This window comes from Alosa alosa, chromosome 13 (assembly GCF_017589495.1).
Source record: "Alosa alosa isolate M-15738 ecotype Scorff River chromosome 13, AALO_Geno_1.1, whole genome shotgun sequence".
NCBI classification, from domain to species: Eukaryota; Metazoa; Chordata; class Actinopteri; order Clupeiformes; family Clupeidae; genus Alosa; species Alosa alosa.
The window spans coordinates 4,856,080-4,879,005 of record NC_063201.1 but is presented as its reverse complement, the minus strand read 5'-3'; the positions used below and the strand labels follow the sequence as shown (position 1 = coordinate 4,879,005).

General features: G+C 41.3%; 1 protein-coding gene and 1 long non-coding RNA gene across 5 annotated transcripts; one reads left to right on the top strand and one right to left on the bottom strand.

Annotated features, from left to right (window-relative positions):
* Positions 1 to 4,151: 4,151 nt before the first annotated feature.
* Positions 4,152 to 10,521, bottom strand: si:dkey-250k15.4 (uncharacterized protein DDB_G0284459). Of its 4 annotated transcripts, XM_048261287.1 has the most exons (5): positions 10,417 to 10,521; positions 9,025 to 9,078; positions 7,723 to 8,909; positions 7,255 to 7,443; positions 4,152 to 5,026 (listed from the first exon to the last, which is right to left on the bottom strand). In XM_048261287.1, exons 3-4 carry the CDS (start codon positions 8,882 to 8,884, stop codon positions 7,280 to 7,282), a joined length of 1,326 nt encoding a protein of 441 aa, XP_048117244.1. In that variant the 5' UTR covers positions 8,885 to 8,909; positions 9,025 to 9,078; positions 10,417 to 10,521; the 3' UTR covers positions 4,152 to 5,026; positions 7,255 to 7,279. The 4 variants fall into 4 exon arrangements, with proteins under 4 accessions (XP_048117244.1, XP_048117241.1, XP_048117242.1 ...); XM_048261284.1 differs by having other exon boundaries at positions 7,723 to 9,078; XM_048261285.1 differs by having other exon boundaries at positions 7,723 to 9,078; positions 10,265 to 10,510.
* Positions 10,522 to 18,267: 7,746 nt separating this feature from the next.
* On the top strand, positions 18,268 to 21,338 carry LOC125306198. Its single transcript, XR_007195516.1, has 3 exons — positions 18,268 to 18,400; positions 21,086 to 21,212; positions 21,327 to 21,338. It is a non-coding gene; the product is annotated as an uncharacterized LOC125306198 (long non-coding RNA).
* Positions 21,339 to 22,926: the final 1,588 nt, after the last annotated feature.

Sequence of the window (22,926 nt, the reverse complement as noted above, 5' to 3'; positions counted from 1 at the left end):
TCTCATATTCTACTCTGTAAGGATATCTGATATCTGAAGCCAGTTTGTCTACTAACAATCATAAAATAATCCAGGCTACTTGCTTAGCATAAATCATTCATCATCATCATCTTTATTTGAGGCAGGCTGGTATTCGAGGCAGGCTTTGTAAAATATTTCTAACCTGCATTTAGACATGCGTTTCATTTGGAGCGGCATACCGGTAGGCTATCAAAAGCATTTTCGGTTTGGTTTGGGATTTAATTTACTTTTGGACTGTTTGATTATATTGCTAAATGTTGGGACTGATGGGCACTGAAATCTGGGAGATATTTGATGGTTAACTGTTAAGTTTCATGCAGTTGAAAAAGTGTCAGGATTTCCACTGCTGTTTATAGCAAGACATTGAATAGGGGTTGTGCTGTAATGGAAACCGTAATGCGTAGCCAAGTAGCCTAAATTGAGTTATTGTTTAATTATGCATGATTTAGTAGCCTACTTTTTTTTTTTAATTTCGTAGGCTGGAATGCCTTGAGTCGCAACAATTGTGTTTAAATGTAGTAGGCTTCAGCCTCTGGCAATTAGCTCGAAAGGGACAGCAAGAGAATGAGCTTGAGAACGTGTGTTGGAGACCCATGGTAGAAAGACGACTTTTCTTTGCTAACCGTAGGCTACTAATCCAACCAACATAATACAATACAATACAACATATAATAAAATATTAATAAGAGGTGTTATTTCATTGACTTAAATCGAAACAATGTCTTCTAGTGGACTGATGGCAATAATTGGTATAGTAGGCAATTGTTACCCCGTCTTGTATATGGGAACCTGCCTTTATTTGTCCTGCTATAAATAGAATCAATCCCGGGCATAATTTGAGGATTTATGGTAGCCTAGTGCTCAACTCCTCCTGCTCAACATGGCATTAGCTGTTCATTGATAACAAACTCAACTAGCCTACTTATCAACTCGTTTTCACTAGCCTAACTATAAAATACAAGTCTATCAACGTTTTTGTTCTAAGACATTTATTTCAAACATAATATCAAGACACAAATTGGATACTTCAGTTACCTTGGTGCATAAATCCCAGAGAGTTGGATACCACACCCCAGACTGGGGCCTGTCCACACGGAGACGCTTTTTAGGTTAAACGCAGAGGTTTTGCTTCGTCTTGGCGGCGTCCAAACGAATCCTGTAAGCGCAAAACCGCACTTTTTTTTTAAACCTGGTCCCAAGTGGAAAAATCTGAAACCGTGCCCGTTTGAATTTGTTTGAACAGCGAAACCGCACATCCTTTTTTCGAATGTCACCTGGTCCCTGGACTTGCAGTATTGGTTTTCATACATGACATTTACGATTACACTCCGTAAGATAAATATCACAACTGGTGCTGCGCAAGTTTAGACTTGCTGAACACTGTTTTTCCTGTGTTTTTTAATTCTAGCTACACGGTCAGTGGCGAGAGAACTTAAGTTATTAGGAAAGTGCCAGTGTCATTTATTTATTTTAGTGCCAGTGTCATTCATTTATTTTACATGTCTTACAACATATATACATGCATTCACAGTTGAGTGAAATCAGATATAAGCATACAAAGACGCTTAGAACTCACGTTAAGCCGATGGTAGCACACTGAATGCAAATGCGCGATTTGATGCAGGCAAAAGTATTGACTGTTACTAACAAAGGTTTTATAGCAATATTATAAATGTGGAGACAGAATAGCCTAGAACTTGGGTAAGCCTTGCGTTTAGTAGCCTAATTGCGGTGATAGCCAAAACTAATGTGAATCACGGACTATCCTACAACCAAAGAAAGTAAAAGGTGATTAGATTAGTAGGCCTAAAGGGGGACTGCACCCTTCACAAACAGTAAAATAAAGTTTATTAGTTTTACAGTTGACAGTTCACCATCAGTCCACACAAACAATTCTGGTTTCCTTGCACTAGCCATTTCGTCGTAGCCTATTCTGTCTGTTTGTAAAGCACAAGTTTTGGTCAATTTCTGTAAAGAAACAGTGCCACCTATAGGCCTGGGGTATGAAGTAACGTGTTGAGTCGTGTTGAGATGGATCCGTTTGGACGCAAATATTCTTGATACGGTTCCAGGGAAGACAGAGGAAAACAAGATCGGTTTGGTATGTGTGGACTAGGCCTGAGTGATGGGCCTAGCATTCTTATCCGTTCAGTGTGGGGTATAAACAAGCTGAGAATTTATCGGTGTCACGTCTGCCTGTCACAGACGTGGGCAGCTCTTAGAAGCTTGGGATAATGTGATACAGTTACTACAGTAACAATTTTTTATTTTACTTCTTATGTCATTTGTTTTTTACATTTTATAAAAGCTTTGTTTAAATGCTGTTGGAACAAATAGTTGATTATAAAGGCAACTTTCTGTTGCAATTTTCTGTGTGTTCTGGACTAGTAAATTGTTAAGCCAACACTTGTTAAGTTCTAACGTTGCATAAATATTAACTGCAAACACACAGTGGAGAGTTAATTTGGTTTATACCAGACAATTTAAGTAGGCCTAACTAAGCTATTTGATCATGTAGTCTATGTTTGGATCATAGGCATGATGATTCAACATATCATGTTGCTTTTTTCTACCATTGGCCCAAGTAGTGACCAGTATTCTACCATTGGCCCAAGTAGTGTGAAATAAATCTAAAATAAATAAATAAAAGTAGAATTGCACATAGCAAGAAGCTGGACTGAGGGCAGATCTGGCGTTGTGCTCATCTCACAGTTTTCCCATTTTTATCAAAAAATATTTTGAAAACAATCAATGGTATTATCTTAATATTCTGGCAAGTTTAAAATATGATGGTCGAAAGTGGGCCAGAGGTGGCGATCCGATATCTGGAAATCTGATCTCACTATGGGTTTGTGTTCACAATTTGGTCCCCCTCACTTTCAAAATATCTCCTGCGCCCCTGCCTATGAGGTCTCATTCCAACAAGTACGGTGTGCCAGTTTGGCTGGTTATCATGTTAACTGGTGATATTTGCATAAAATCAGTGAATATTCAACAAGGCCCTGCCTTCTTAAGAGCGTTCTGCTCTGCCTCTGCCAGAAGTTCACATTTTCACAAAGTTTTTGTTTGGTCCCCGGGGGCCAACCTGTTTATGTGTATGTGTGTGGGTGTGTTTATGCATGCGTATATGTACGTGATTGTGTTTATTGTGTGTGCTTGTGTGTGTGCCTGTGTGTGTGTATGCTTGTGAGTTTGTGCGTTTATGTGTATTTGTGTGTGTGTGTGTTTAAGTGTGTGTGTGTGTGTGTGTGTGTGCCTGCATGTGTGTGCACATATTTTTATGTGTGTCTTTGTGTGTGTTCATGAGTGTGCATGTGTGTGCATGCATATTGTACAGTGTACAGGGTGTCATAATGATCCTACACTTCAAATTCTGTTAAGGTTTGAACCTGTCAGCCGAAGATACCTGATTACAATGCCTCGTTTTTGCTTTTTCATGTTTAACATCAAATGAGTGGCTATACAGTACATCAAATGAATGGACTGGGGATAGGTTGACACGGCCCCTGGAGCCAACATCCAAAATTGGTCATCCTAGGCCCTACGGTTGTCGAGATATTCACAGAAAACTGTGTTCAGCCATTTACAGGCCAGTTGGTGTACAGTCACTAAATTTACACATAAATTAATTTACTGTATGGCCCTCCCATGAACAGAATTCCACAAAACTTGGCATGCATTCAGAGGGTGTCAGAATTACCCTACGCCTCCAGTTTTGACCCTGTCAGACAGAGATACCTGCAATTACAACACCTCATTTTTGCTTTTTCATTTTTAACTAGGTGGCACTATACATCAACAGAATGTGCCTGTGGAACATTGGATGAATGGTTGCTGATAATGGGCAATGTAGATATTGCATTAAAGATCAGCCATTTCTTTCTACAACAGTAATTTACAATATTAATGATGAAAACAAGGACATTTCTAAGTGACTCCAAACTTTTGAACGGTAGTGTACAAATATATGTATGTGTATAATATGAAAACAGATTTTGAAGATGATATGATTTGTGCAAGAAAATCCCAGAAATTAAAAAAAACATTGTGAGATTTTATTGTTATGCACTATAAATGATCAATATGATGAATATGATGAATGATTCAAAAATCCTTACTGTAAATCATTTATTTTTTGTTCAGATTTTTGTACATTTAGAAACTGAAATGTTTACAAACAAAACATTTGTGAAAAACAATCTGAGTCTTTATGAGGAGGTAGACTGATATTAATTATTATTACATATAATACTAAAATATAGAGAAGTGAGATCAATCATTTTTGTTACGACACTATGTCTGGTCCAGGTCATATTTTCACACCTCAAAAATATGGGACTGGGTTTGCTATCTTGATCAAATTCTGGTAGATTAGTTTAGGTCAGTATAACCTCATCCGAGGGTAAGACCAGCCTTCTGGACTTGCAGAGGGAGGCTTCCGTGGAGACAAAGCCATGTCCAGAAGCTCTGAAGGGGGATAAAAGTTCATATCTGGCCTGTAGGATGTGACGGATGAGATGGCTGAGTTGAGTGGATTGTGAAAGCGGTAGTAGGGTTGGAGCTGGAGCTTCTTCAGAGAAGTGTGGGCAGTGTCAGGAAAGCAAGCACTCGCAGGGTGCCTTTGGAAGTCAAACGGATGATGCTCTGACAAGTGCCAAGGTTCTCTGAGAGCGCCATCTTGTGGCATGGCTCTGTAACTGGAGTAAGACTGCTGGTGTTGTCCCTGATTTTCTGTTTGGCAGAGAAAGCTCAAATCTGGGTCATGCCTCCATTTCTCATACGAGTCACTCATGGTTTGGGGACGGATCTCTTCCTGATTAATTTGCTTGTTCCAACTGTGGGGCAGTCCAGGATGGGGTCCCCATTTTGAGGAGAATGTGTCATCACCATCAGTTGGGAAAGTTTCAGTTGTTTGGAGACCCAGTGAAAATCGGTCAGAGGTTGGATTTGCTGGTTCCATAAGGACCTGTTGCTTGTTTCCCATGTTTAGAGTCCAAGGCAAAGCCTAAGAAAAGAAAAGCACACAATGTCCGAATACTGCTGTCTTTCTCCTGCTCAGTATATATCTACCAATGACTACACACTTGGCGAATTACATTTATAGAAAACTGTGTCCGGCCATCTACAGGCCAGTTAGTGTACAGTCACTAAATGTACACATAAATTAATTTACAGTATTGTATGGCCCCCCATGAACAGGATTCCACAAAACTTGGCATGCATTCAGACAGAGGGTGTCAAAATGATCCTACACCTCCAGTTTTGTGCAGTTTTGACCCTTTCAACAAGAGATACAGTACCTGCGATTACAACACCTCATTTTTGCTTTTTCATTTTTAACTGGGATGGGTTGACCAATCCTAAAAAATGTGGTCCTCCTAGGCCCTACGGTTCGAGATATTGATAGAAAACTGTGTCCGCCCTACCCTCCTTTCGGGGGGTCCAGTCCGGCGCGGGGGCGATGGATCAAAAAGAAAAACAATGGTTCATCCTTGTGGGGCTACATGCCAGCAAGTTTCGTGCACCCCAGTCTTTCAGTGTCCCGGGAATTGTTGACAAAAAATCACTGAAGAAAAAAAAAAAATCCCAGAAGACAAAAAACATCGGTCTAAACCTTGGCACTGCACGGCAGTCATAATAAGACGCGTGGACTGGTAATCATTTTCCCGTTTATTCCAAGACAGATAATATTCTACAGATGCAGTGACACGACTGATGTGTGTGTGTGTGTGTCATGCAATAGTACCAATGAGAGTATTGACATTGCAGCTGAATTAGAACTGAAAAGTATCCAGCCCTGGGAAAGGAGCGCTAGAATGATGCATCAGAATAAGAGCTGGGAGCAAGTGAAGTGCTGTGCTAGGTGCTGTAAACTAAGTCAATGAACTACCAGCTATCTGCTCACATTCTGATGCGTCCTAGCACCATGGGCTGCATTTTTCTGCACCATGGGCTGCAAGTTTCCTCTATTTTTCCCCACAATGAACTGTCTGCATGGTCTTTGCAGGCCTAATGTCAAATAGTCTCATTACTACAATGTGTGTCACAACAAACTGTCTGGGGCACTATTGTATGTTGCTTTTAAAGGTTGTATCAGCGATTTCAGGCCCAAAAAAGGCCCAAACATAAATGAGTACTTTTATCTAATCTATCCTAATGATCTGCTAGCTGCCTGCCCCATAAGCAGGTCGTCAAAAAAACGCGTAGCAAAAATTGCTACGAACAAGTGTTGGCAACCACTCAAAGGCAAAATAAAGGGTTTCAACCAATAACCGACAAGATGCGCGTTTAGGAAAGTTTCATTTGCACGGGAGGGAGGGGGAGGGAGTAGCTAGCTCTCTGTTTTGTTTGAACATCAACAGAAGTGACGTTACCCCGCTATCGCTGATACAACCTTTAAGTCAAACATAGCACAACACATCAATCAATGCATATGATCAGGCTTCAAATGTGTTGCATTATACATCATATATTTGCCTAATAGAATATTGATTCTGAATTTAATGATACAACATAGCCCATAGCATACAACATAGCCATGTTTCATAATCATTTAAGATAGACATAATGTGTCTGATAGGCTCCAAGATACATATCAAGCAAATGAATAGACAGGGAAAGGTTAGAGGAAATCGACTCTGTAGTGACCCATGGTGAATTTTTCTTTTCTGAGTACTGAAGTATGGGGAGGTTAACTCTTAAAGAATGATTTTTTTAAAATGTAGATCACCGCACACTGGTCTCATATTTTTAATTGTATAGTAGGAGCGACCGACTCGTTTTGCCATCAGCTTCTTCAGGTTCACTCTCAGACCAGTGTGCCATGATCTCCATTTTTTTCATCTTTTTCATCACCAGCACCTGGGAGCCAAAACGGTCATCAGACGGTGTCTGATGTTCATCTGCCTACATCATAACACTAACAATAGCCTACTTATCATAGCCGACTTAATGTTTAATGGATCGGTTAGTGTGTCAAATTTGACATAGCCAATAGGGGCCGCTGGACAAGAATTGCTATTGCTGCCAGTCTGTCCCTGAATACTATTACTACTACTACTACTACTAATAATAATAATAATAATAACACACACACAAAAAATGTCACCCCCTCTCAAAGCTTCTCCTAATCCCCCAAATTCAAATGTACTAGTTAGCGTAGTAACTATTTTATTAATAAACTATTTTCACACTACTGACAAAAATCTGAGCAATTTGAGGAGGCATATTCACCTGTGAGTTCCTCTGGCCAGTGCCTTCACTGAGAAGTCCCTGTGGAGGCGAAGGACTGGGTGGCGTCCGTTTCTGGGGACACTTCTGCTTCCTCCTCCGTTTTGTTGGTGGGCCTCTGCTGAGAGCCCAGCCATGACTGCGGCCCAGTGTTTGGCCCTGAGTCACTGTCATGCACGTCATTAACGGTTGCTACACAGAGGAGAAGAGGAGATATCTTATTGACAGGAACAGAGAGACAGAGCAAATACCGCAGTATACCACAGCAACAACTCTAATAAACCTCAATCATATTATTAGCCAACATATACATTTGATATGCCAATTGCCTAGTACAAGTACTGAGGTCTCTCCCATGTGGTAAAATGCTTGGATTAACTGTAATATGCATGACATCTTACTCCCAAAGGTGTGTACATCTCTGTTATTCATATAAAATGTGCAGCCACTGTGTATTTTAGTATTTGATACCTGTCCATTTGTCCTTCGGGGTTTTATTGTGCACCCCAGTGCCACGTCCGCTGTCCACCTGACTCTGTCCAAGACCTAGCACTGTGTGTAGCTTCAGCAGATTCTGCTGGAGCACAGCTCCATGCCTTTCCTGCAGTACATGCAGAAGGGTGGCCCTGCTCTCTGCCAACAGATGGTGGCGCAGCAATAGTGGACGATCCAGAGACTGGCATAGGCGGTCAGCAACAACACTAATTAGGTGCCTGGCTATTTTTGCCTCCACCTGTGCCCTCTCAATGCCACTCTTACCCGTCTGATCCAGACTAGCACTGGTAACATCTTTAGCTGCAGGTGATTCGGGGGGGTTACTGGGCTTTTGCTCCTTAGGGTAAGGTACTGGGGGTTTTATGTGTGTAGGTGTGCACTCTGAATGCTGAGCATTTGTGTTAGAAAACACTGTCTGAATGGGACTCCCTGCACACTGCACCTTTGGGGAGTTGTGCTCTTCCAATGAAATCCTTGGAGTTGACTGTGGCACATTATTTGACACAGTGCTTTTGGGAGTTGAAGACAGAACGATGACGGAATTGCTTTCAGATGGTGACAGATCCATACCATCGGTTTTTCTCTGGCAAGGCAAGGGTCCTGATCCCTGTTTGTTTGTATCACTGTCTCCTCCATCATAACTTTGTAAACATGTTTGACTCTCAGTCTCAGGTGAAACTCCCTGTCTGCTGCACTTGCCGGACACTTCATCTTTACAGCTTGGGGGGCATTTCTTTTCATCACCTGAATTTTGTGTGAGAGATGGAGTGGGTGAAAAAAGACTTTTCTTTGTATGGATCACTTGCTTTTTTGATCTTTCTGCTCTCCTTTCTTCACTCAGTAGACGTTCAATGTCAAATGACTTCACTTCATGATTGAACAAGCCTTGGTGCCCAAGGAGACGGCGCTCTGTGATAAAAGAAGGCTCCTTAGGGCCAAACGCTTTTGCAAATTTCTCACAATTGTGCGAGTGAGATTGTGGTTGATAGGATCCTTGACATTGCTCCTTTCCTCTGCAGCTCTGCTTAGTACGAGAGTGAGATTTATGTTTTTGCCCACCACATCCCTGCCTTTTATGGTCTCTTTCCTTACGAGTCTTTAGCCGTTTCCCCTTGGAAGACACTACATTACTGTGCATTGGTCGGCCTGGTCCATCTGCATGACTACAAGACGAGCAGCAAGCAGTAGCATTGTTAGTAGGTACAAGGGTCATATTTTGAGATTTGTAGTGTTTTGTAAAAACACCTAGCACATTTCTTTTATCTGTAAGTGGTCTACCCTTGACGTTCTGTTGACTCATCATAATCAGCTTTATTGGAATTTCAAATTAATCTGTGGAAATAAAAACAGAGAAAATATGGTCTTAATGCTCACATTCTTCAACACATTTTCTGGCATTGCAGGAGAAAATCCAAGAGGACTTGTAAAAGCTAACTGCCTAACATAATTCAAATCAGTTAGATTTTCTGTTGTAATCATAATCAGAAAAAAGCTTATTGGCCAGGTTTGCATAAACAAACAAGCAATTTGACTCCCGTTAATCTAGTTGCTCTCAAAGTAGCCTACAACACTCACTAACATATAAGGAATAAAAACAGAGCAGTAAGAATAGTATAAAGAGCAGTAGGATAAAGCTATGTATAAGTATAGAGTATGTACCTTTGTAAATAAATAAGTAGAACACTATGGGTGGGACAGAGTAGCCTAGTCTGTTGTGCAGTAGGGTAGTTAACAACATGATTAATAACATGCCTATTATACTACCATCACATCAGCTAATTAGCCTATTAGTATTATATACTATCCAACCTACCAGGGAGTAATGCCAGCTTATTCAAGGCAAATGAGCGTTAACGTTACTTCGGCACCAAAATAATAATTACCAGTCCATAGCGAGACCATAAACGGACATATCAACTTGTCACTTGTTAGCAAGTATGCAAGGTGCACCAGAAAACTATGCTAACACTAGACACATGTTAACAATATCGATATAATAACTGTTAATGTTAGCTAACTAGGACAAATGTTTATCATGATTGGCAATTAAGAAACTTAACGGTATATGATGGCATGGCAGTTGGTTTGCTATCTCTAACGTTTGGCTTAAAGGGTAACTTGGCAACTATTTCAACGTAATAAACCTGTTTAGAAATCATTTGGATGGTTAAATGACCTGTTCCGGTGAAAATGGTGACTTTCCCCACTACGCCTAGCGTCCCCAGGCGGAAAACCAACCTTGCAACATTGAGACTACCGTCCCGGAAAGAGAAGTGAGAAACAATGAACTCGTTTTAAATCGTGTTTCTTACCTTGTAACATCCACATAGAACTCTAGTTCTGCCAAACTTATGCTAACCGTTCGCTAGCTTGTAAACAAATCCATGTGCTTTATCGTTACCTTTTCCCACAGTTTGAAATAGCATAATGCACAATTTCTCCAGCAGAGGGGGAAATCCTGCCAAGTTTCCCTTTAACTTACTATATGTATTTTATATTTGATTGCGACATAGCCTACCTGCCATGTTGATCAATTGTCAGTTTGACACTTTTAACAATAAATAACTTTGCTAATCAGTTAGCAACCAGAACTGTGCTATCTATATGCAGGAATGAGATGTCCTTCCTTTTCTGTGTATGGATAGCTAGTCTTCAAGTCGCATGTCTTACCACTGATTAATTAGCTAGCCAGCTGTCTCTCTAGTGTGTCTCTGCGGAGCTCCAATAAACAGGTGAAATAAATGTTTGCTTCACTCGTTACTGTGTAATGCCGCATTCTATTATTATTTACATTTGAAATAGGAACTGTTGCCTGGCAATATTAGCTCTGGCACTAACCTCACTTCAGCAAAGGTTGTTCTGCAAGTCCGTAAACAAAAACAAATAGGGCCTAATAATAATAATAATAATAATAATAATAATAATAATAATAGGCTACATCTAACCACAGCTGGTTTATAATGTTACAACAATTACTGAGAAAAAAATGAAACAATCGATCACGTTGCTAAGAACATTAATTTTTATTGGAATAAAAAAACAAAAACGAATGTAAAAATCTGGATATTGGCATGATAGTCCATGAGCCAGGGGGGTTGATCAGTATCATCGGGGGGACAAATGCTATCATTGTTTTTTGGCAAGGTATACACCCCTAGTACTAGAAAAATCACGATAGCAGTGCAGGGGTGGTAGCGAAATCACTTTTTTCAGCTCATGAAGTTACTAACCCCCTAAGATAAATTCCGTTTTTTAAATCTGGTGTATATCTTGTTTATGCTCATGGTAGGGATATTGTCAATATTCTATAATATGGTGCTTGGTATCATTGGAAGGGGACCTTTTAGGCTTTCATTTAAGCCCAGTGCTGAATCTGTCTGACAAACACAGACGTCACATGACTTCTTTAAACCAGAAATAACACACATTTTCTCACAATTTCCGCCTAAACTGTATGCTGTCTTTTATCCCTGTGGCTTGAAAGAACACCAGGGACACAAAACTCAACAACTTCAATACTCAAGGCACTCTGATGATTCAGAAAATGTACAATATATACAATATAGCCATACTATTTATTTGTGAGAGCCTTAAATTAGACTTTTGTAGCCAGCACAAGTCTTCAAAATAGAACGGAGCCAATAGAATGGACAAATATACCCTATTAGTCCAGGGCCAAATGGCCTAGTTTTTGAGATACCTCCACCCAATCATGTTTTTTTATATCTTTGATATGTCTAGTTTATGAAATGGATTGTTGTAGAAAAATATTTTACTGCACAACTAGTTTTTTGGATGGTATTTGAATCCTCCCCAAAACCGGATCTTGTGAAAATTTCGGATTCTGCAAGAACATTATTTGCTTTGTCACATATATCTTTGGAAGTAATGATCACCAAATTTGGACTGTATGTTCCCAGGTAGTTGGCCTATACAATGAAGTGATAAATTAACCATTTTTATTTAACACACACACACACACACACACACACACATTCACAAAGGGGGTCTGATCAGATTTAGAATCGTAGAGGCCTCAGATTTGGTGGCCATTTATAAAAAAAATATCTGACAAATATGGGTTTTGTTAGGTGAAAAGAGATTGAAATCAGAAACTAACAACTATACAGTTAAATATTATACCATAAATCAATGTAATTTTTCACACACTCATGAACATAGCCCTTAAATATATAAATAATTTAAAAATATATATAAATTTTGGCTCCTGCAATACCAAATTGTATCATATTGTAGTCATGTAGTGTGACATTTTTATCCAAAGTGACAAAAAAGGGAACAATAAAGGTACAGTGCGACTAGTTAGTGCAGCAATAAGCACTACTCGCATAGAATTGGATGACCGTTCAAGCAAAGGAGAAGAGACATAGTCTAGTGGTAAGTGCTAGATTAAGCATGCCCAATTGTTTGTAGTGCTAGCAGAGGAGGTACCCTCGAAAGAGTTGGGTCTTCAGGAGGTTATTGAAGATAGTGCAGCACCCACCTGGGTGATGCACGGCAGCCATTATGCGCCAGAACGCTTACCACACACCAGCTTGAGGTGAAGAGTGAGGGAGTGTATGAGCCAATTACAGTGGGGGATGATAAGGGGGCCAGATTGGGGGACAGATCTTTAATGACCACAGTGAGTCAGGACCTCGGTTTAACGTCTCATTCAAAGGACCACATCTCTAACTGTACAGTGTCCCCGTCACTGCACTGGGGCGTTGGGATTGATCTTTTTGGCCAGAGAGAAGAGTGCCACCTACTGACCACCCACCAACACCACTTCCAGCAGCAACCTAGTTTTCCAAGGAGGTCTCCCATCCAAGTACTAACCAGGCCCACACCTGCTTAGCTTCAGTAATTTAGCTAAGACAAGGTATCCGTTGGTCTGGCTGCTGGCACATTTAACGAGTGTCCTGTGAGGTAGGATTTAAAGCAGTAAAGTGTTGAGCCAGAGCTGCCCATGTTTGAGAGTATGGAAAGAAGGAATACAGTGGCTAACTGTACCATAGGCTGCTGATAAGTCAAGCAGGATGAGGACTGAGCACTGATCTGTTGCTCTGGCTTCTTTTAAGGCTTCTGTCACAGAATACACAATGGCTAGCAGAACTAAGGGCTGAACACAGCCACCTCCCTGAAGACCCAGTGACTATCAAAGCGGCAGACATCCAAGAAAGGGTCTCATGCATGAAGAACTGGACAGCACCTGGACTAGACATGGTCCATAGCTACTAGAGAGTGACCTCCCTACATGAGTGTCTGGCCACACATATGAACCAAATACTGAGTGATAGAACCCACCCTGGATGGCTGACTGAAGGGTAAACAGTCCTGATCCTGAATGTCCCCCAGAAGTGGGCAACCCCATCCAACTACAGGCCAATAACATGCCTCTGTACAATGTGGAGGCTCCTCTCCGGCATCATAGTGGATGTGTGGTAGACTACCCGAGTGGTGAAGGAGAAATCAGGCAGAGACAGCAGGTTAAAGGTCTCTTATGGCTAGGCTACATACCACTATATAAAGCAGACCTGACCGCAGGACTCACACCAGCCCGTTACCGTGGGTCACAAAACTTTGAATCCCTGCATAGAGAAAAGCCGGCGTTCAAATGGCCAATTAACTAATTACTTCCGCCGACACCGTTGAAGTCTAAACACCCAAAACGGGCACACCGCCCCTACCTGGCGGACATCTAAAGCAAACGTCATGACATCAAAAATTACCATAGCACACCCCCAAAAACACACATGATCAAATATTAAAGCAACACCAAAGAATTTTTGTACCTTAAAATAATGTTTCCAAAGTTGTTTCCGTGGGTTATCAACTCGTAACAGGGTGAACGGCATTCGCTTCGCGGCCCTCTATCGGCTATAACCGCACTATGTAAGTTTGCCAGATCGGGTAGCGGATCTGTAGTTCGATGGAATGAGACATAAGAAACTACAAATTTGACTTGCATATTGTGGCAATACATCGTAATTTCATAAAATCATGCAACATATTCTACCTTGTCTATGGACATCGTTATTTGCAAAGCAGTTGCTGGATAAACAAATAGCGTGCGTGCGACAGAGGAAAACAGACAGACCAACCTGTGCACTGCCTGGATTGACTACAAGAAAGCCTATGACTCAATACCGCACACATGGATCCTGGAATGCTTGGAACTCTACAACATCAAAATGACAAGAGCCTTCATCAAGAACTCCATGGTGCTGTGGAAGACAACCCAAGGCCAACTCTGAGTCCATTGCCAAGGTCACCATCAAGTGCGATATATACCAAGGGGATGCTCTGTCACCACTACTGTTCTGCATAGGCCTAAACCCCCTGAGCCAGATCATTGACAAGAGTGGCTACGGCTACAAACTGCAGAATGGAACCACAGGATCTACAGCAGTGCCATCAGAATGACATTCAGGCTAGACAAGTGTGGCAGGATGGTAACAAAGAGAGGTGGTCAGAACAGAGGGGATAACACTATCAGAGGACAACCTAGCAAATGTGGGGGACAGCTACAAATACCTTGGAATGCCACAGGCCAATGGGAACCAAGTGGACTTAGCAAGGAGAGGTGCTTCTGCCAAGTATGTACAGAGGGTGAGATAGGTCCTGAATAGCCAGCTGAATGGGAAGAACAAGATGCAGGCCATCAACAGAAACACCTTACCTGTCATCAAATGAGGCTGTACACTAAGAGGACTAATGGGGGCCGACGACTAGTGAGTGTCCAGGATGAAACAACTAAGATCCACCAATACATCCAGAAGATGGCCCCATGTGATTGGATACTTAGTGAATACTTCAGGCAGCAAACACCTGAAAAAGAGGAGAGTGAGGAGGAACCATCATGCAAAGACTCAACCCTGTACGGTATGTACCACCAACAGATAGAGGAGGTAGCTAACATTGAGAAATCCTACCAGTGGCTCCATACAGCTGGACTGACAGACAGCAAAGAGGCACTGATCATGGCAGCGCAAGAGCATGCCCTGAGTACAAGATAAATAGAGGCTGGGGTCTACCATGCAAGGCAAGATCAAAGGTGCACGCTGTGTAAGGAAGCCCCTGAGACAGTCCAACACATAACAGCATGATGTAAGATGCTGGCAGGCAAGGCATACATGGAGCGCCATAATCAGGTGGCTGGGATAGTATATAGGAACATCTGTGCTAAGTATGGGCTGCAGTCAAAATGGGATACACCTCCAAAGGTGGTCAAGAATGACCAAGCCAAGATACTGTGGGACTTAAAGATATTACCTTGAATTTTTACCTTGAATTTCCCCTTGGGGATCAATAAAGTATCTATCTATCTATCTATCTATCTATCTATCTATCTATCTATCTATCTATACATTGCTTATATATGTCTTCATGAAAACACTACATTTGAATTAAATCTAATAGCAAAGTATCTTCAAGACAGCACTACCTTTGAATAAAATCTATAGTATCTCCTTCCCATTTTGAATTCACACTTTTCTTATCCTGTTCTTCATTGTCTTGTGTATTCTGTCATTGTTCTTCGATGTTACATTAGAAATGAACAAGCTGTTTTATTGCTCAATTTTGTTTTGTTTTGAAAGCAATTTAAAATAAACATGGTTATGTCATATTTCGTATTACCTTTTCAATGTCCGCCTACATTCCATGTATGTTGAAGGGTATGTTTTTGCTACATACTCATACAAAATAGTTAATTTATCACTTCATTTTATGGGCCAACTACCTGGGAACATACAGTCTAAATTTGGCGAGTTTCTGATCATTACTTCCAAAGATATATGTGACAAAGCAAATAATGTCCTTTTTGCAGAATCCGAAATTTTCACAAGATCCGGTTTTGGGGAGGATTCAAATACCATCCAAAAAACTAGTTGTGCGGTAAAATATTTTTCTACAACAATCCATTTCATAAACTAGACATATCAAAGATATAAAAAAACATGATTGGGTGGAACTAGGCCACTTGGCCCCGCCTAATAGGGTATTATATTTGTCCATTCTATTGGCTCCGTTCTATTTTGAAGACTTGTGCTGGCTACACAAGTCTAATTTAAGGCTCTCACAAATACATAGTATGGCTATATTGTATATATTGTACATTTTCTGAATAATCAGAGTGCCTTGAGTATTGAAGTTGTTGAGTTTTGTGTTCCTGGTGTTCTTTCAAGCCACAGGGATAAAAGAAAGCATACAGTTTAGGCGGAAATTGTGAGAAAATGTGTGTTATTTCTGGTTTAAAGAAGTCACGTGACGTCTGTGTTTGTCAGACAGATTCAGCACTGGGCTTAAATGAAAGCCTAAAAGGTCCCCTTTCCAATGATACCAAGCACCATATTATAGAATATTGACAATATCCCTACCATGAGATGAAACAAGATATACACCAGATTTAAAAACGGAATTTATCTTAGGGGGTTAGTAACTTCATGAGCTGAAAAAAGTGATTTCGCTACCACCCCTGCACTGCTATTAGAGGGAGAGCAGCTTCACAGAAGAGAACTTCTGACGGCAAATTTGAGGAAAAGTTGGTAAACCACCATTCTTACCTAATTTGAGGATGCTGATTCATAATATTTTGTTTACCAAGCTCAATTCTGAGTTCTAAGCCACATAATCAGCATTTTAACAAAATAGCGATTATTTTTGCTTATTTTTCCTAAATTGGGTTGATTTCAAAAGTAATCACTAAAACCAAATAAAAGTGTTCTCTAAATACATGTTTGAGCATTAAAGAAGCCATACTATAGTTTATTAACATATTTAATGGGAACATGATTACATTTAACATGTAATAAACTCGGAAATTCTAATCAAAACACATTGTATTGCTAACAGTGAGTCACTCGTGGTGTTTCATGCATTTCATCACAATAACTAATTGCACAGATAACCTTCAACTCAGAATATATCCTACAGTAGGCTACATATGAACATAGAGAGCGGGAATAAGCCGAATGCAGAACTGCATCTACCGTCAGCAACAACTGACAAGTAAAAAACATTTTACTTCTAGTAACACTCAGGGCTTGACTGGGACCAAAAAATGGCCCGGGCATTTTTGGCCATGGCGGCCCACCATGATTATGTAAACGATATGCTGAGGCACACGACATACCAGAGGATATATGCGCACATTTATCATCCATTTCGGGAAAGCAATGTTTCACTAATATTACATGATAATAATAACTGTAAGCTATAACACCTGCAAACTATAACTTTATGGCAAGCTAAAATAACACTGTAAGTTGGACACCGAGTCTACTCATAGCATTATTTGAAAACAAAGGCTATTAAAACATGCACACACACCCACTGACCACCTCCAAACTAGCAAGGACGAGGTTGTGCACAAAACTCTATAGGCTACTATTATTATGCATGTTTTAAGTTTTAAGTCTGACTGAATAAAATGAGTCCTGTAATTATTTCGTATGTTGAGCATTTACACACTTTTAGCCTACAATCTCCCCAGTCAGATACTATTAAGTGAAGATACACACATCCCAAAACATTTTCATTGTTACAGGCTATCATAATCGCTGTGTCATTCTAGTGTCTTTCTGAGTGAGAGCGTGCGTGCGTGTGTAGCCTAGTCCTACTGTACATGTGTGTACCTGCCTGTATGCGCACAGAAATGTGATAGGTTTGCTTGTAGTACTGCGTCAAGATTGACAACAATTTCGACCAATCATGACTGACTTCAGATCTTAAAAAGTTGAGTGCGTTCTGAGGCCGACCACTCGTTGATTTGTTGTGGATAACTTATTTGATTTTTCTCCTCTCCGCGTCGACGACAATCGAATAGCGCAATGTAAAATGCAGATGGCTTCTTTGCTACTGATGCATGTTGCAGAGAAACGCTCAAATGCATGTCAATCGAAAGCGGAGGAGCAGGTGGACACCCACCCAGCCCTCCACACACACACACACACACAACAGCTCCCTCCATGAAATGTCCCTCTTCATTCTGCTAACATTTACAGTAGCTATTCTGACCTCTTCGTCAATTTGTCCCTGCTGGGTAACGTCTCCTCCTCCGTAACGTCTCTGTCCACCTCCTCAGAATCCACCGGTACTTCTCCTTCCTCTGTCACTACACTGCACATCAAACGTAACGTCTCTCTCCTCCTCCTCCGAATCCACCTGTACTTCGCCTTCCTCTGTGTTAATACACTACACATCAAAGCTGTGTTCCACTCCTTCAGCCTGTGCACTCGATGTCGACGGCCCTGCACCTGCTGACCTTGGGGTGAACATTTCTGTGATTGACACATTTTGCTGCGTCCACTTGTAGGCTTTTTAGCCTTTTGTCTCGCAGCTTCTGACGCCCCCCTTGCGCTTTTGTGGTTTACACAGCAGTAGACTCCTAGGCGGATCCGCCTTCAAGACGCCAAACCCGCGTGACTGTCGCATTCGTTTTGGTGCCGCACAGAGGATCAGCTCCGCCTCCAGGCGGCCCAGTAAATTCTACTGTCAAACAGCGGATCCTGAGTGGACCCATGTCGGATCCGCGGGCGCGGACGCGCATTTACTGTAACGGTTGACCATGACTGTACACCAAGAGCCAAGAAGAGTCTACTACTAGTGGATATTTTCTTTGCTGGGACACGGTTGCGCTGAACCCTCTCGAGTAAGTGATATTTATTAATATATTGCGACAAAAAGCTAAACATTGGCCTTTGTGGTTTTATAATCATCATGTTTATTAATTGTAATGACGTTGTTTGATATTAGGACTAACGTTAACGTTAGTGCAACCAGAGACGTTTGTCATTTTGTGCAACAGTTTGTGCAAAGTTAATGTTATTGTTAGCTGTGATGCTCATATGAGTCTGCAGCCTATCTGATTTAAAATGGGATATTTCGGCAGAATATGTTATGGTAGTGTGATTTAAAAAACACACATTGTTATTTAACATTAGTCTGGTCTTGTCTGTTTTAATGTGTCGCTGTTGTCCATATAGTGCTACTATGCTAGCGGCATATAGCTGCTAGCTAGCATGCTGCTAGGCGCAATTGCATAAGTTATTGCTAATGTCTATTAGTGCTATACATTACATTACATTACATTACATTACATTTGGCTGACGCTTTTTAACCAAAGCGACTAACAACATGGTAAACAGTAAGTTTTAGAACAATTCTCACAATTTTAGGACAGTTTCAAAAAAACATTAGAGTACAGTAAGAATAAGTGCGTCGGTGAGTGCTGTTTTTAGCAGTTACTTGTCAGTTTAAAACGGCTGGTGAGTGCTAGGATCAGTAAGACTTGTTGTAAGTGTTGCTATGAGAGTAGATGTTCTCTAAAGAGCTGGGTCTTCAGGAGTTTTTTGAAAGTGGAAAAGGATGTCCCTGCCCTTGTAGGAACTGGCAGTGTGTTCCACCAACGAGGAACAACAGATGAGAAAAGTTTGATTGGCTTGAGCGCACCGGTGGTAGAGCTAGACGCCGTTCGTCAGAGGAGGAGCGAGCGGTCTGGAGGTAGTGTAAGTCTGTATGAGGGCATTCAAGCAGGTGGGAGCAGAACCGAGACTACTTTGTAGGCAAGCGTTAGAGACTTGAATTTGATGCGGCCGCCATAGGTAGCCAGTGTAGCTGGATGAGCAGCTGGGTAACATGTGCCCTTTTGGGTTGGTTGTAGACCAGGCGCCGCCGCTTCTGGATCATCTGAAGTGGTTTCACTGCGCAGGCTGGGAGACCTGTCAGGAGGGCATTGCAGTAGTCGAGTCGTGAGATGACTATTGCCTGAACCAGAAGTTGGGTAGCATCTTGAGTCAAGTAAGTCCTGATTTTCCGCATGTTGTAGAGTGCGAAACGGCATGACCGGGCGACTGAGGCAACATGATCTGAGAAGTTTAGTTGGTTGTCGAGAACAACTCCTAGATTTCTTGCAGTCCTGGTCGGTATACATATATTGAAATCACGTTTGCGATGCAAACCTTGATTAAAGTGATATTGGCACTGGTATTTCAGTCAATGAAGTCAGTGAAGCACTCTGCTATGATAGCTACCTACAACTTTAGCATGTTGACTCACTGATAATGGTTTAGCCCTAGCCTCTAGCTAGCTGTGCATTAACGTTTGCATTTTGCCAAGTTTGGTCTCATACGTAACTTTAGTGTCTATCTGCCATCTTTGTAATGAAAGCCTCGGCATTTTAATCACGGTTTAAGTCGGTTCAGACAACTATTGGCATCGGTTTGTGATTTATTATGCTAACGTAACTTAACTGTATGGAACTTGGTCCCCATCTTCTATTTTGTTTGTTCTGCAGCGTCAACTTTTATCGGCTGGATTCTAGCATCTAACGTTACGATTGCCTCTGTTGGCTTTGCTTGATCAAGTAAGATACTTTCTGGGTTGTTAAAATGTAATGTGAACACATTCCCGTAGCATTCCAAAATAGACCAGAGATGCTTGTACAAGGATACAAGGGAAGTTTATTGTCACATGCATATAGTTACTGGAAGTAAGAAATGCAGTGAAATTATGTCTGGTGTCAGCCTATTTGTGCATTAATGGGGGTAGATTAAGTGGCAAGGGCTGCATAAAAAAAGGTGGGGAGGATTGGGATTGGGTGGAGGGCACCAACAACAAGGAGCACCCAAGAGCAACAGGGGCAAGGAAAACTCCCCTTACCAAGGAAGAAACCTTGGGCAGATCCACGGCTCAAGGGGCTAACCCAACTGCCAGGGGTCTTGGTGTGTGTGTTGGGGGATGACAGGGAGATGGGATAGTGTGCTGTGTATGTGGGGAGAGGGCAGTGTGCAATATGTGTGTTGGAGAAGCTTCCTCATGAGACAAATGTGCTGTGTATTGGGGGGGCAGTGTGCTGTAAGTATGTTGGGGATGTGTGTTGGAGAAGCTTCCTGATGAAATAATGTGCTGTGTATGTGGGGGCAGGGACTTACTATTGCAAGCAGAGTACTGTATGTAATGTATGTGAGAGTGATGACAGTGAAGATGTGTGTGTGGGCGGGAGGGAGTGGAGGAGTGACTGTGTGTGTGTGTGTGTGTGTGTGTGGGTAGGTGGGGGCAGTGTGCTGTAGGTATGTAGAGGATGTGTGTTGGAGAAGATCCCGAAGACAATGTGCTGTGTATGTGGGGGCAGTGTGCAGCAAGTATGTAGAGGAGGCTTACTGTAGCAAGCAGTGTGCTGTATGTATGTGAAGTGATGACAGTGATGATGTAAGTGTGTGTGTTGGGGATGGGGGTGGAGTGGGGGGTGGGGGATATTATATGTATATTTGTATACTATATGTATATTTGGAAATTTTGGGATTGCAATAACCATAATGATATCGTTATGTAACAGCCATCGTTTCGGGGACTCTGATGACAGTGAAGAGCCAGAAAATGGTGACTTTGCATCTCTGAGGTACCTTCCAACTCGCCTGGTATATCAGTTGAACCCTCAAGCCCAAGCCAATTGCACTGGCAAAGTAAGTAATAATCTCTTAACATTGAAATAACTAAATCATAATATTAATATTAGAGATATGGTTAACATTCTTAGTGCTAAAGACATTCCCCTCTCTTTGTATCTATTCCTCCAGCTCCACCATCTCACGAGTGCCAGGCAGCCGAGTCACTACCCCTCAACCTGGAGAAAACTGTTAAGGTAAAGACTGATCTCTGAAATAATATTGAATACAGTGGCCCCATCTATATTAACACAGCAGTAGTCACTCCATTTCAGATCAACAGATTGCATCTGCATTACCATCTGAGATTTTCTGCATACTTTATCCATTACTTTCAAAATCTCAGCCAAATATTTTGTCAGTTAAAACATCTGCATTCATGCAATATTGCCTGAAAAGTTCATTCATTATTATCAGATTGTATTGAAACACATTGATTTCAATGTCAATCCATTCATGGAGTTGATATAGATAGTGCATACCAAAATATTGAAACATACAAATTCATGTCCAGCATGACCAGAGATTTGTTTTTGTTTGCCATTGTTTGGCCCTGTAGCTCTCAGCCTACCATGGTTAACAGATCACAACCATTTATCTCCCTTAGCACCTCACCATGGGGCAGGACCGCAACACTCTTCACCACCTCAACTCCCCCTGCACCTGCACTTGCATTTAACATAATGGAGAGTTACTCAAGGTAGGGACTGATCTCTGAAATATTACTGAATAGAAAGGCCCCATGTGTATTATCAGTCATGGTTAACAGATTTAATACAATTTTATACTACCATTTAATAAAAAAATTCCCCTCCGCACACACCGCCCACCTCACTATGGGCCAGGAACGGCAGTCCCTCCTCAACTCCCTCCACCCCCCACACCAGCCCTCAACGTGCAGCCAACAGAGGAGCTTTGTAAGTCATGTTTCTTTTTAAATTTAATCTCCTTAATACCTATCTCATATATTGAATTGTGTAAGCATACTTGGCTTTGGATGCTACATACCATAAACATAAACATATCTGTATGTTTGATTACAGGTGCTGTGAGGAAAAACATGGTGACACGGTTTCAACCGGCGGTGGATCGGGCAACAAGGAGATGTGTTCCGCCTCCATCCACACAAAATGGAGTAATAGGAGAAATAAGCATTAAACAATCTTTTATTGAACTTCTTGTCATTCACCAGTTATTCATTTTCTGATATTTTAGCTGTGCATAGCGCAGTATTTCATTGAAGTTGTAGCCTATTAGATAAAATATTTCATGTCTGCACTGACCTAGGCCTATAAAGCACTAAATTAGGTTTTGACCACAAAATGAATGTAAAGTAGCCTAGGCAATGTAGGCTACTTAACAAAAACAGAATAGCTTATAACCTGTAACTTTCCATAAATGTCCATTTTATATATTTCCATTGAGTAGTGATCACGTTTGTACAGTAAATTGATGTCTTGACTTAAACCTTTTCTGTTAGGTTTATTGACAGTATTGTTAAGTTAAAAATACGAGGCAATGCAGATTAATCGTGAGGCCTATATTGTTGTAGTAGCCTAGGCTAGGCCTAGTGATAGTTTTACTTTTATCCTATAGTTGCCTAGTTTTATCCTACAGCAAGAACAGAAGGAATTTTGAAAATGAGATAAACGGGTCCAAAACGGACCCGGGCCAGATGAGCCTTTGAGTCCGTTGCGGGTCCGCGGCGGATGTATGTATCGATTTGCGGATC